The following is a 14,565-nucleotide window of genomic DNA, read 5'->3' as shown; positions in this document are numbered from 1 at the left end:
ATTCACAGACATACTATGAAATACTGAAATAGAAGATGCTACCATCACTTCAACACTTTCAACATGATAATGACCGAAAACGTACATCTAAGATCACTGGTTTATTTCTGTGGAACAGGTTAAACGTGATTCAGTGACCAAGCATGTCACCAGACCTCAACCCAATAGAACACTTGTGGGGCATTCTGAAAAGACAAGCTGACATTCTGAAGACATTCTGAAAAGACAAGCTGACATTCTGAAGACATTCTGAAAAGACAAGCTGAACGTAATTCTCCATCCAGGATCTGAAATTATCCATACTTCAAGAATGGATAAGGACAGATATAGCTGTATGTCGTCAACTTGTTCATTCAATGTCTGGAAGAATTGGTGATGTTTTTTGTTACGCCTTAGTATGTTTTTGAATTTTGCTTATTATTTTTGTTAGTTTTGTTTTTCGGTGTCTGTTTCTCGTTTCAGCTCCTCCAATTACGTCACATATCCGCCTCTACGTCATTAAGCGATCATCACATGACACGCTATGCCCCGCCTCTTCGTCGTGGATGGGAATTTCAGGTGGACATTTAAAGGTGCCCTGCCACACGTATTTCATTACTTTTGTGGTAATGTCTGAAGTTTACCATGGACTCTGTAACATTTTTTGTGGAAAAAAATGCCTCGGTTACCTTGTTTCAAGCCATTCTAGTGTGGTATAGAAAGCCTGCAGGAAGACTCAGCTCGATTTGCGCCAGTTCTCATGAATATTCAAATGAGCTATGCTGCTTGGCTCCGATTGGCTAACCGCTAGGATATGAGAGCATGACTATTCATTCACCCAGCGCAATAAGTAGCCTAGGCTAGAGGAAATTTGTTTACAATCACCTTGAATTGCGGCAGAATGGCTTCTTCACAAGCCCGTTGACGTTCAGCCATCCTTGCTGTATAGGAAACTCACTGAGCTACACGAATTCTGGGGGCGCGGTCTCAAGTGGGAGAGCTCATGAATAGTAATGAGCTCAGTCACTCTGACGTCAGAGTGAGCAGCTTTTCCAACTGACTTGATTTCTCCCCTTATTTCTTTTAAGTGGCTAGAACTGAACGGGGAGGTAACAGTTCGTTTTCACATTCACGACACAACACAAACATGGACCTAACATATAAAAAAATACAAGTAAAAACAGTTTTGTGTGGAAGGGCACCTTTAAACCACGTCAGAGATTGGTTTTGAATGGTTGCATGCTGTGGCTTGCGTGCCGTGTTACCCCGTTGTGCAAAGCACTGTGTATTGTCGAACTTGTGGGTTGACTTAGTCATTTTGTGTTTTCTGCCTCGTTGTATGTGCGTCCTGTTGTATATGTTTTCCATGTAGATTTTGTAAATATGGTTATATGTGGACATTGTAAATACACCCTATTCGGTGGTTTGTAGGAAGTCGGTGCCAGTTTTGTTATTCGGTTTATTATTGTTTTTGGCTAGATAGGGAGCGAGGGAAGGACATGTATTTTCTTTTCTTTTCTTTGGATCAAGTTAACTGAGTTGTACTTGTTGAGTTAGAGGGAGTTTTATTTATTATTTTGGCTTTTCTGACTTCTGAAGCCGTCACCACCTAAAAAATTAATAAATCCAAGAAGGAAACTGTCGTGCCACGTTTTGTTATTTTTTTCCCCCTTTTCTATTTTCGTTCTGGTTTTTATTTTTACCTGTATGTTACGGTCTGACCTAGACCAGGTCGTAACATCTTAAAAATCAAGGACCCCATACAAAATATTAGATTCAGTTAAATTTGTTGTAGGGTGTAATCAGTTTTTTCAAACACCTCATTTGAATTATAATGTTTTATTTTTCTTATTCTAAAGATGTTAGGTGACCACACTCATATGTTAATAAAATAAATAAATGTTTAATAAAACTGTTTTTGTAAAAATGCAGCAAATTGCTCTGATATTCACTGAGAATGCGATTAAATAAGAATTTTTAAAGGGGGTGTACTCATTTATGCTGTGCACTATGAGCACTGAGATTGAGGTCTGAGATTCTCATTAGCACAATATCTAAGATGAATATTTGTAGAAGGTATGTGGAATTATCACCTCAACATTAGATGCACTGATTATTTGTTTATCTATCTAAATTAAATCACTGACTCGACTAGCCCAATCAAGCATGATACAGAAAAGTAAAGAAAAGACAGAATTCATCAGACTGGATAGTGCAGGGTAAAAGGGGAGTTTATTGATGACCAACACCGATTGTTTGATTCCGACAAATCAGGCTCAATTTCATACACCTTTTATCAATTCTCCTTATCAAGCGCTCAGCTTTGCTTTTGGTCGTTACCGTGCTTTCACCACATTTTCCTCCCGGACAGTTGGGAGTATACCGGACACCACCATCTCTCATACTTCGAGGACAATACCACCATTATAATTAAATTGCAAGCATATAAGATAAAAAAAATTAATGAGCGACCTTGGTTCCCATCTCTCTAGATTTTTCCACTTCCTGTGCCTTGTAAACAACTCATTAGTTCGCTCAACATGGGGGAGTTATTTTCTCTGCAAATCATGCACTATTAATTTAACATCTCTGGAAAATTGTCCATAGTGTGTGATTGCGTGAGTGAATGAGAGTGTGTGTGTGCCCTGTGATGGGTTGGCACTCTGTCCAGGGTCTATCCTGCCTTGATGCCCGATGACGCCTGAGATAGGCACAGGCTCCCCGTGAACCGAGATAGTTCGGATGAGCGGTAGAAAATGAGTGACTGAGTGAGAAACAAGACTGTGTTTCTGTAGCTCTGCTGTTTCATTTTGTTAGTTTAAATCGGTCAATCCAGTTGTAGCGTATTAAAATAAACACTCTTTTTTTAAGTAGTTAACTTATTACATTTTATAGTGCAGTCCTCCTCATTGATCTGAGCAGTCAGACAGATAGATAAGGTGCCAATAATTGTAGTACTAATTAGGTAGATTATTAGGGTGCTAATACTTCTAGGGTTGTACAGATAGATAGATCTGTATAGATCAAGGTGGTGGAACGAACTTCCCCTACAAGTCCGGACAGCTGAGTCACTGGCTATTTTCAAGCGGCAGTTGAAGACCTACTTATTCAGGAAACACTTCAACTAGCACTTCTTTCCTTATCTTTTGCATTTAAAAAAAAAAACCTTTGACACTTTTTCATTGTAAGTCTGAACAAATGTTTTAAACTCATGGTATCCTAAGTATGTAACAGTGAGCCAGCATTAATGATTCAATGTTAGAGATTTAAGCACTTATTTACGTCGCTCTGGATAAGGGCGTCTTCCAAATGCTGTAAATGTAAATGTAGATAGATAGATAGATAGATAGATAGATAGATAGATAGATAGATAGATAGATAGATAGATAGATAATACTTAAAGAGTACTTGTACAAACCAACAAAAACAGAAGCTGAAACAGCAGAACAGAATGTTGGCTATTTACAAGGCAACATAATAAAAGGTCATTGTAAGAAATGTAAAGATGTCACATGGAAACTGACACCAGACCTTTAATGGCTGCAAATGGAAACTATTTAATATGAATAAAACTACTCAGAAATTACTATTTAAAACATTTTCAAATATGAACGAGGAGAGGAGGGACACAGAGCCAGCTCCTGGCTTCTCAGAACCTCGTATGTCAAGCCTTGCTCAGCACCTCCTGGCTGATCACACTCCCCTCCATTCCGGCGATGACCTCAGTCGAGAAGGAGAGACGCTGGCCCAAAGGGATCTGTCTGTACTGTGGCGAGGCAGAGCATGTCGTCATCTCCTGTCCAGCAAAAGGGCTCATCGCTGAAGGAGGAGCCAGTGGCAAGCCTCTGGTGCTCAGCCTCCCCAAGCCACTTCAAGGCCAGATTTCCTATTAAGTACCAGGACTACGTACTTGCTGTCTTCCTAGGCTCTGGGGCCAACGCTGAGTTCCTTCATGAAGAATTAGCATGTCAGCTAGGGGTTGGGATCGAACTGCTACTGGCCGTTCTCCAAGTACAAGAGTGGTTCTCCTTCCTTGTTGTTCCCTTGCTGCACAGTCCTGTTATATTTTAATTGCCTCGGCTGCAAAAGCATAACCCACATCTAGATTGATCCAGCAGCCGGGTCCTTGCTTGGGGAGTTCACTGTCAGTTGCACTGCCTGACCACCTTACCACCGAGTCCAGTACCAGTCAAGGATTACCCTCCATCAGTCCTCTCTCTGGTTCCTGCTGAGTACCATGATCTGGGCCAGGTGTTCTGTAGAGCTCGAGCTACTTCCCTGCCACCACATAGATCTTATTATTGACCTCCTGCTGGGAAGCCTATACCACTTGTCCAAGCCTTAGAGGGAGGCCATGACCAAGTATATACTGGAGTCATTAGCATCAGGCATCATCCGGCCATCATCATCCCCTGCTGGCACTGGATTTTTCTTTGTGGAGAAGAAGGTTGGTACTCTATGCCCCTGTATCAATTTTCGAATAATCCATAATTCCATTACTGTTAAGAATCGCTAGCCCCTGCCCCTCATGTCCTCTGCATTCAAACATCTTCAAGGTGCCACTGTCTTCACTAAGCTGGACCTTCGGAATGCCTACCATCTAGGGTGTTGAGTGGAAGACAGCGTTCAACACCATCACTGTCCATTACAAGTAGCTGGTAATGCCGTTTGGCCTCACTAATGCCCCAGCGGTATTCCTGGTGCTTGTTAATGGCTACTTGCGGGATATGCTAAATAAGTTCATATTTGTTTACCTGGATGATATACTTATCTTTTCCCATATGCCCGATGAACACAGCCGTCATGTCCGTGTGGTGCTTCAGAGGCTTTTACAGAATTGATTATATGTGAAGGCTGAGAAATTTGAGTTCCATGTGACAGAGACCATCTTCCTGGGTCCCTCCCCGCCCACCCGGTTCATTGATGGGACCCCTGCTTTTACTGTCCATCGACTCCTGTGCTCTAGAAATCGCGGGAGAGGACTACAGTACCTGGTTGTCTGGGAGGGATACGGCCCAGAGGAGTGCTCCTGGGTCCTGGCACACCACATCTTGGACCTTGATCTCATCACCCAGTTTCACTGCGAGCACCCTGACCAGCCAGGTGGGACGTCTTGAGATTCCCCGTGGAGAGAGGGGTACTGTAAGCACATTCCTTCAAACTTCCAGTTTGCAGCGCTCATTGGTGATGTCACTTCCGGGTCGACAGTTTTTCATGCCTTCAGTGCTATTTAGGCATGTCTTTTGTGCATGGATTACGCCAGATGATCTCTTCAGTTTCGCCACCATCTGTGAGTCACCCCAACATCTTCCTGTTCTAATTATTCTCTTTTGGTTTGCTGCTGTTTTCTGAGTGGACTTTTCACCAGGTAGGAATTGCCTTTTTCCCCCTTTAGGGTCCCCTGTTCATGTGGACTTTTATTGTGTTCATTTTGCTAACCTGCACTATTTCTGGTTATCATGCTTTTCGGCTGTGGAGATTATGATTTTTGGGGTTTTAAGCCTTTTTCTGTTTCCAAAATCTTGTGCTCTAGTACATGCACATGCTTCTCTCTTTTTTAACCACCCCGAGGCATCCAGAAATTGTACGAGCTTCAATTGTCTTCCATGTCATGAAGAATTTGGACCTTCACTGAGATGAATTTGGTTAAGATGTGTTCTGTGTATTCTGTGGCAATCCTGAGACATCTAGAGATTTACCGGCCAGTTGGACTCAGCTTCATGAAATATTCGGACATTCTAAGAGGAGATGCCAACTAAATGTGGTCTTTGAGAACAACAACCTTCTCATCAATGCACAATTTTCAGCCTGTAGCCTGTATATTTATAATCACAGCCTCCAGTGTCACTCAAATGAGGATGGGTTCCCCTTACAGTAAGTCTGGTTCCTCTAAGGGGTTTGTTCTTTACCATCTAAGGGAGTGTTTCCTCAGTCACCTCAGGCTTGTTCAATGTGATACACAGCAAGTATAGCTTGAAGTTTGAATTTCTGCAGCAGAAATGATGAAATTTTGTCCAAAATGTCACTTACTCTATATTAAGTGGACTTGTCTTCAGTTTACTTTGTATTATGTGGGCTTGTTTTATGAAATATTCATATAAACCATACACAAGAATGCAGGACAGTATTCTTCAGGTATATTGTTAAAATAAAGTTTAATCAAAGTGCACAATAAACATCGGTATTTATGTGTTACAGACGATTTTCTTCAAAATGTGGTATATGACAAAAATGCCGGTGATCTTTGATAACAGCAGCCACAAATAAACTGGCACAGACATAAAGTAAACAGTGTTAATTTCTAGATGTCAGGGAAGACTAAATTATCAAATAAAATAATAAATAATACATTTTTACACAATTATGCCAATTTGCTATCTTTTATTACAAATATTCACAATTCTGGTCCAATTTAATGCACAGAGAATGACTTTCCTACCCTAGCAAAACATTTAAACCTGGTTATGTTCTGGTGAGATGTTTTTTAGGCAGTAAAATTGACTTCAGAAGTCGTGGCCTAGTGGTTAGAGAGTTTGACTCCTAACCCTAAGGTTGTGGGTTCGAGTCTCGGGCCGGCAATACCACGACTGAGGTGCCATGGTGTGTGTGTGTTCACTGCTGTGTGTGTGCACTTTGGATAGGTTAAATGCAGAGAACGAATTCTGAGTATGGATCACTATACTTAGATGTATGTCACGTCACTTATCACTTAAAGGTTTTAAAATGAATAAACATTCTGAGAAATGCTAGATAAACTCCAGCACTTCAAGTTAGACACGTCGGACTGGCCTCCTCTTACCAGTGGACAAGTTAGTCTGGGTCATTTCTGCAAACAAGAAAATTGTAGTTAATTTTGCTTTATTATTATTATTATTATTATTATTATTATTATAAAAAATCCTATACAATGAATACTTTGCATGTTTACCTGAGAAGTCAAGTTTGTAGCGGAACTGGTCTGAGCTGTAAATTAAAATCCCTGCTGTGTTCTGCTGGTACTGCATCTCAATTTCCTGAATCGAGACGTTACATTTCCCTCTCCCGGTGCCCTAGACACACACACACACACCAGGTGTACAGTAACATTGGGTAACAGTGTGTTTAACCTAACTTTAAGTGTAAAAACTGTGCAAAATAAAAATGAAGTATTTGTATATAGTTTTGAAGTAAAAATTTGTGGCAGGCCGATACTGTCACTGTGTCTTAAAAATATAAGTTCAACTGTGAAAATTCACACAATGCAGAACTGATTTGTTAGAATATTTCTGGCAAAACAACCATTTTAAGCAATGTACTATTGGATATGAAAGTCCCTGGTGGTCCAGCTATCACATACTCTCCTTTTGAAGATTACACTTTTTTAAGATTTTTGTTATCATCTTTGTTTTGTCTATCCTTTTGGGGTCACGACGAAACAAAGACGACAAAAAAAATCCTAAAAAAGTGTAATCTTCAAAATAAGTTGAAGCATGTTTTAACTGCAAACGTATTAAGATTACTATATACTATATATATTTTTAATATATATTTTTTATGTTTTATTTTTTGCAAATAATTGTTTTCTCATGTGTTCTCCTCAGTTTGGATCCCAGCAGCCAGCTCTCCTCTATCATACAGCAGTGACCATGGAGGGTGAAGCCTATCATGTGCTACTCACATAAAGCTGGGTAATCATATCTTTTCAAACTGCTGCTTCTGTTGGGCAATATAACAGATTCAGAGAAAAATGTTACCTATCTTCTTCTGCATATATGAGCTCGCAGATACCCACAATTGTGTGTGTTGATGAGCAGACCAAACTTAATGGAACTTTTTTTTTACTGTGTAGTCATTAATGGAACTTTCTCTTACTTTAACAAAGTCGTTCCAGTGGCCGTTCATATCTTTAAACTGCCAGCGAGCTTGGCACAGAGTACTGTTTAGGGAACAGTGCATTATCATTGAAAACAAACAGCACACAAAAAATATCAACAAAGTTTTAGGTTTTATCTTGTGGTTCTGTTAATTTCAGATGTTGAAACTCTACATTTGTGTTTCCACAAAATCATGATAACCTTCGTTCCCTACCTGCTTCTCTCATATGTCAAATTGATAGGGTACACACCTGTTCGAGAAAAAACACATCACGATAAATGATAAGAAAGCATGCTTATATAAGTTTTTGGTTGGAGCTGATGTTTTACTTACTGTTAAAATTGAGAGAGTAATTGTAACGCCCAGCCCTGAAAGCAAGCTGGCCCTGTGGATTCCTCTGATACTCTCTCTCTATCACACTACTCTCCAGAGAAGAACTCTTAAAAGAACAGATACACAGTACTATAAACAACTCTGACGCTTCTATCATTGAAGATACATTATTCTTGAATGACTTTGCATATGAAGACTGTGTCTCTGGCTAGGAGGAGAATCACTCACTGGTTTCTGATACCCTTCATCACCTGTAAACTGCCTGTAAAACCCATAAGCCTCTGTGGATGCATTTGCAGAATGTGTAGCTGATGGAGATGGATTTAAAGTGGATGTAAACGGGTCAATGTTCAGACTGTAGACAAAATATAAACAGAGAACAGTGGAGTTCATTAAAAAATTCATATTTTTGTTAAATCTTGTATTCTTATCACAGTTATAAGTGCTGCACCTGTTGTTTACATAGATTACAGAGTTAAACTTTGGCCTCCTCCTCACTTTCCTCTGTTTGCCAGTAGACAGGTTGGTTTCCATCATGGCTATAAAAAATAATAAAAACAAATACTGTTAACGTGATTAACAAATACATTACGGCACTGACACTTTAAATTACAGCACCGTGTTAATGTAATTTTCATATGTGCTAAATATGTATGTAAATGACCATAAAGTATTCACTTTAGTGCATCAGGGAAATGATTACCAGAGAAGTTCAAATTGTATTTATATTTTCCTGTTATAAACCCGAGGATGCTTGTGGGATTGGAGTTATAGTGCTGCTCTATGTCCCGACTGTTTATTGATGACGTGCTGTTACTTGATCCCTGTGTTGGATGACAAGTGCGACGTTCAGAATATACAGCAGAGAAATTTCACCTCAGACAGTTCTTTGCAAAGAAATGAGCATCTACTGTATGTGCAAGTTCCTGACCTGTAACCCATATTCACACCAGGAATTGTTGTCTTTGTAGTACCAGCCCACATCTTCTCTCTGATTGTGAGACAGAGACAATAGTCGTCGTACAGCAAGGCCATCAAAAGTCGTGGACAACAAGGCGTTTATTGTCATGGCATCATAATCAATGTAAAGAGGTCTGTCAAAAAAATGAGGAACAAAGCATGTTCATCAGAGCACAATTAAATAAGCTCAACATAATGATGCAGAAAAAAAGCTAATATAAAATCACCCCTTGTCTGTATCAATGGTGATCCCTTTTGTTCCTGGCTGGCAGTAGTTACACTCGATTATAATATCGTTTTGTATCTGCAACCATTGCTGTCCATCAAACAGCTGCCACTCGTAGGGTTTACCTGTGAAGCAATAAAGGAGTAAAAGCATTCATTCTGACCCACATAGACTATCAGCCTAATATATTTATGTTTCATTTCTTTCAAATCACTACTTGTGGACAGTGATGTGGCGTGTGAAATTCAAATCTTAGTGTGCCGTTGATGGGCTTCCACTAAAAACATTCACTATCACTGCTCTGTTATATACTGTACTTTGTACTTGGATTGCATTTGCTATTGAATTAGCATTTGATACATGAATTTGATTAAAATGGAAAGGTTTATCAAATACAAGAGTTTACTAAATACACGACAAGAAAATTCACTTAAAAATGAATTTAATTTATTTCTGTTTTTAGTTGGTGTGGCACATGTAGTAAATATATTTAAAAGACAGTACTCTGATGGAAACCTGAGGCAGGGATTGAAGGAATGGCCAAAGTGTAATACTGAAAGTATAATGTGGTCGAAACATTGGATAATTCTATAACATATATGATCTTAATGATGTATGTTGACATAAAGGCTGAAAAATTATCATTTGAATGGATACAAAAGTATACACACCCCTGATAAACTGCAGGATTTTGGGATGTCAAAAAAAAAACCCAAGAAAAATCATGCCAGAACTTGTTCCAACCTTGATGTGAAATTACAGAACAATTTAAGTGAAAAACAATCAGAAGAAAGGACAATATTTTCGCACTCATTTTGCAAAAATATTGTAGAGTCATTAGACGGTTAGGGGATCTCCTGCATATAGACCGCTTTAAGCCACCCCACAGATTTTTAGTTGGATTGAGGTCTGGGCTTCGGCTAGATCATTCAGAACTTTAAGCCATTTCTTTGTTATGGATGTATGCATTAATTCAGCTTACAAGCAGACACTTGAAGGTTTTGCCACAAAAATTAACATGAAATGCGATTCATGATTTCCTCCACCTTTATTGAAGCACCATGTGGAAGCGGGGGTGTGGTCGAATGCTGGTTTGTGAATGTAGGGTGCAGCCGAGACGAGTGGTAAGGATCACACACCTGTGCTCCTTGTGTTAATGACTTGTGTGCAGTAAGCAATTTACATGCCACTTGTGCTGTTCCAAAGTTAGAGCTGCTCTTGTAAAATTGACTTGATTGTAACAACTACATTTTACATTCTAGGAAGAGTTCATTTGTAACAGGTAACATAGACAATGTGTTTTGACGTTTTTACCTGAGGTATTCATTGGTTGAGGATACACAGGAGGTACACGGGCTACTTGTCTTCCTAGTTGTCTTCCTGAAATGTTTCCTGTTTCTGGAAAAGAGAACATAGTAATCTGGTCCAGTTAACAATTTAATGGAGAAAATAAAGAACTGGACAGTGTATATATATAATATAGAAAATATGCCTTGACACTAAATCCAGTATATACATCAGAGAAATGAAACATCAACAACTGGTAAGATCAGTTTTCACTCATTTAAAGAATTCATAAACTTTGCTGAACCCTTAAAGATTCTATATAGCCTTACAAACAAATGTTTTGCTTTCAAATTGTATCTCAGTTAATTCTCATTGTGCATAAGACATTATTATGTAATAAACAACTAATTACCCTTTGTGTGGGATATATGGCTGATGTGGCTATGCTATTTTTTATTCAACTGTTTTATCCTGGACAGATTACAGTAAATCCAGTACACGCAAACAAAGGGTGTGAGGAAGAAACACACCCTGAATGGGACATCAGTATATATTTGCATGTTAGCTTTTATTTTCAAAGTCAGCGTTTAAAAATCAGATCTATATGTTTCAGTTAAAAATTTGTATTCTTCATGTGTTTTCTGTATCCATCAAAAATGAAGATTTTCAATGTTTTAAAAGCCCTATATGTTGCTTTATGTTGCTCATTCCTTTCATATGTAACAAAGTCAGGGAGAAGGGAATTGGCTGGTTACAGTGTTGGTTAACACCATGTTAAATTCTGGGTTATTATAAGGAGCTCCCAAAAAATATTTGAGAAAAAAAAAACAACTCCCAACTTGACCAACATTCATCTCTTTCATCAAGAGATCAGAGACTTGGACATTCATCATATGCTTTGTGATTATTGCATTAATGTATTTTGAAATTGCTGTTGGTATTTTGGTTTGCCCAAAAATGAAAAGGAGCAGGCATCTCTTCACTGCTCCATTTTTTTTGTTGTGTAAAGCTATTTGAATTGTTGAAATTGCCAGCACAGGATTCGTCTTTTAAACTACAACAAGTGAAGTTACATATGTAATTGCTTTATATGATAGATGTATACATGTTCAACACATATGACTAGAAGAGGTCTTTGGATGTATGTGTGTGTTTGTGTTTAATCCAAAAGAAAGAGGCTAATAAACTAAACTGAACAAAGGTTATTACAAATATTGCTTGTCTTAACATACGCAATGCCTGAGAGTCCAGATGTACAGTAGCACCTACCAAACTGCACCACCTAACCCCGCTCTCCCCTATCTTAAACACAACATCAGCACAAGCGAAGGGACTTAAATTCAGCTCATTTTAAAATGTAGGTTAAACTGAGAAAAGTATTTGGCAACTTACCAAATCTGTGTTGCTGATTAATTAAAAGAAAAAAGAAAATAAGAAATCTATTTAGAGACCGGTTTATTCAGGTTGTTGTTCAGTTATAGACTATAGATTAAATTAGCCAAGATACCATATTTTAGCACACAACCTTGTTTATTAATGTACTGTAGATGGAAACTAACACACTTACATCTGAAAGGCAGTAGACCTGGAAGAGCCTTTTTGCTCTTGGTTTCCTTTCTGTTTCACTAATTTTATTATGCTAATCATGAAGCACGCCTTTGTTTTTTTTCTACTGAAGACCTTATGTTTGTCTAGGCTGTGTGTACCAGGAAGACAACCCGCGGATTTTGTGTAACTCTGAGTACAAATAGTTTTGTTTTATATTCCTTTAACCTGCAGTTTTAACTGCAATCTACACATTAAAGCAAGGATAATCTTGACAAGCTAAAAACTGCTTTCTGTGATTTTTTGCATGTGCATATACTAACATTTATATAAGCTGAATTTGGTTAGTACAAAATACTGTAGTGCTGTCTGAGAAAATCAAAATGAGATTACAGTCCAATATTACAGCATTCATGTGAACCCAGCTGCCTAAAGCCAGAAATAAATGATATGACTAAAAGAATGTGGACACCTGGCCATCACACCCATATGCACTGTTTGAACACTTCATTCCAGTTATTAAGCCCGTTATTAAGAAAACTATATTAGATACTATAACGGATTATCAAGTTACAGACCCATTTTATACGTGCCATTTGTGTCTAAATTATTACAAATTGTTTGCTCAATTATGCTATAGGAGAACTATCTTTCAGTTTCAGTCAAGTTCCAGGCCTCATCATAGCACAGTAACTGCACTTGTTAAAATCACAAATTACTTGTTTTTAGCTTCAGACCAAGGCTTCATCTCAGTATTTGTTTAACTTGATCTTAGTGCTGCATTTGACACTATAGATCAAGACATTCTCCTAGATTGCTCTAAAAATTACACAGGTATTCAGGGACAGGCATTAATATAGTTTAGATTCTACATGTCTGATACCATTCTGTAGCATTTAAATGGAATTCTATCCAAGTTTAATCTCAGTGAAATATGGGGTCCCTCAAGGATCAGTTTTAGGACCTCTGCTTTTCTTAGCATACATGCTTTCTTGGAAAACATCATTAGAAGGCATGGGATTAGTTTCTGTATCTGATGCTGAGAAGCAATTTCATGCATTCATGACCTCCAGACCAGACTATTTTAGTGCATTACTTGGTGTTTGTCCTGCATCTTCAATAAATAGACTACAGTTAGTCAAAAATGCAGCTGCCAGAGTTCTTACCAGGTCAAGAAAATATGATCATATATTCCCAATTTTATCATCCCTACACTGGCTAACTGTTAAGTTTAGAATCAACTACTAACTGCTGCTAAAGGATCTAAATGTTTTAGCTTCCATGTATCTAACCAGTCTTCTAACACGCTACAATCTGTCAAGCTCTTTGAGATAAAAAACCCTCAATACTTCTGGTAGTTCCCAGTCAAAGAGAAGATGCCAAATACATATGGTCTTTGAGGACAACAACCTCCTAATCAATTGTTGGACTGTTTGACAGTAGAAAGAGCATTATTCATTAATAACTCTCACCAGTGTTACCCAAATGAGGATGGGTTTCCTTTTAAGATCTGCTTACTCTCAAGGTTTCAGCAAGTCAAAGAAGTTTATAATGGCTTCAGCACCAGAAATTGGATTATTGGAAAGCTGCTAAAAGTTAAAAAAAAAAAAAAAAACAGATATATTTAATATTTTATTACTTATTTATGACATATCACACCCTGCATGGGACATCAGTATATATGTGATTGTTTGTTTTCACGTTCAAGTCAGTGTTTAAGAATAAGAGCTAGGGGTTTCAGTTAAAAATTGGTATTCTTCATGTGCTTTCTATATCCATCAAAAAAAATTAGCAATTGTCTTTCTAGTTTCATTTAATGCATTTAAACAAACAGTTCTGGCAAATTAAATTTTATTATTTATGCAAAAATAAACAATAAATGAAAGCATGTGGTAATACGCAGCCTGTAGCACTTCATATGGTTCTTGCTTTTGCAAAAATAATTATCGGCATATAAATCACACAGGAAATCTAGTCAGCCATAACTGATTTCATCATCAAAAGAAACTAATCACAATAAACATTTGGTAAATATATTTTTTTTGTATGTGAACAGGTTTGCTAATGTACTACACCAACACAGTATTTTCAGGACACTTCAAATGGCAGCATGCAAAATTTGTGTGTAAATTCAGGTTAACTATCTCTACCATCACCATCAGTACATGCATTATTCAGACCGTTTCCCAGACTAATTTCTAGGCTGTAAAATAGTAGACAGAAAAATATATTTTGTGAAAGAATCAATATGGAGTTTGGACAAACTTCCAACACTACATCCAGCTCTTTTTATTATTAGCGTACTGTAATTTACAAATGTGTGTTACAGTGACATGAGCTGTCTCTGAAATGACATACTATAAACTGTGAATGAATTTTAG

General features: G+C 38.0%; 1 protein-coding gene across 1 annotated transcript; it reads right to left on the bottom strand.

The window, feature by feature from the left end:
- Positions 1–6,405: 6,405 nt before the first annotated feature.
- On the bottom strand, positions 6,406–10,740 carry LOC132858758 (zinc finger CCCH-type antiviral protein 1-like). Its single transcript, XM_060889218.1, has 10 exons — positions 10,667–10,740; positions 9,354–9,477; positions 9,098–9,260; positions 8,870–8,990; positions 8,395–8,705; positions 8,167–8,272; positions 8,047–8,083; positions 7,831–7,894; positions 6,908–7,028; positions 6,406–6,805 (listed from the first exon to the last, which is right to left on the bottom strand). Exons 1-10 carry the CDS (start codon positions 10,677–10,679, stop codon positions 6,750–6,752), a joined length of 1,116 nt encoding a protein of 371 aa, XP_060745201.1. The 5' UTR covers positions 10,680–10,740; the 3' UTR covers positions 6,406–6,749.
- Between the last annotated feature and the right edge of the window lie 3,825 nt (positions 10,741–14,565).

The sequence above is a fragment of the Tachysurus vachellii genome, chromosome 16 (assembly GCF_030014155.1).
Source record: "Tachysurus vachellii isolate PV-2020 chromosome 16, HZAU_Pvac_v1, whole genome shotgun sequence".
NCBI lineage: Eukaryota > Metazoa > Chordata > Actinopteri > Siluriformes > Bagridae > Tachysurus > Tachysurus vachellii.
The sequence above is the reverse complement of the archived record's forward strand: the minus strand, read 5'-3'. Positions and strand labels throughout refer to the sequence as shown.

Coding starts and splice junctions, on each gene's coding strand:
- LOC132858758 (XM_060889218.1), bottom strand. Junction 8,991..9,097: donor GGTGTGAATATGGGTTACAG/GTCAGGAACTTG, acceptor CATCCAACACAG/GGATCAAGTAACAGCACGTC. Junction 7,895..8,046: donor TTGACATATGAGAGAAGCAG/GTAGGGAACGAA, acceptor TTCCCTAAACAG/TACTCTGTGCCAAGCTCGCT.